This window comes from Gavialis gangeticus, unplaced genomic scaffold (genome assembly GCF_001723915.1).
Source record: "Gavialis gangeticus isolate Ggan-Ray unplaced genomic scaffold, GavGan_comp1, whole genome shotgun sequence".
Lineage (NCBI taxonomy): Eukaryota > Metazoa > Chordata > Crocodylia > Gavialidae > Gavialis > Gavialis gangeticus.
In genome coordinates, this window is record NW_017729004.1 from 41,423,763 (window position 1) to 41,424,172 (window position 410).

At 75.6% G+C, this 410-nt stretch overlaps 1 protein-coding gene across 1 annotated transcript in view; it reads right to left on the bottom strand.

Moving 5' to 3' along the window:
* PTF1A (pancreas specific transcription factor, 1a) overlaps positions 1–326 on the bottom strand; it is an 824-nt gene extending 498 nt beyond the window's left edge. The window contains exon 1 of the mRNA XM_019507959.1: positions 44–326. Within this exon, the coding sequence (XP_019363504.1) occupies positions 44–326 (283 nt within the window). The remainder of the gene's footprint in view (positions 1–43) is intronic.
* Positions 327–410: the final 84 nt, after the last annotated feature.

Genomic DNA, 410 nt, shown 5'->3' on the forward strand with positions numbered 1-410 from the left:
CCCAGCGCCTTGAGCCGCGCCCCCGGGGACAGCAGCTCCGCGCCGCCCGCGCCGCAGCACTCGTACGGGAAGCCGGGCGAGGCCGGGGACGGCGGGAAGCTGCCTGCCGCCGCCTCGCAGCAGTAGCCGCCCTCGGGCTCGGCGCCGTCCCGGTAGTACTGCTGCAGCTGGTGGCTCAGCAAGTCCACGTCGTGCTCCAGCAGCTCGTCCGCCTCCAGGGGGTCCCGCGAGGACTGGTCCGTGAAGAAGTCCTCCTCGTCGAAGTAGGGCGGCGAGGAGAAGGAGTCCAGCCCCGCCGGGAAGTGCTCCAGCAGCACCGCCTCCATGCCCCGGCCCCGGCCCCGGCCGCCGCGAGCCTCCCGCTGCTCCGGAGCCACTTGCCCCTGCTGCCTGCGCTGCCCCGGCCCGGC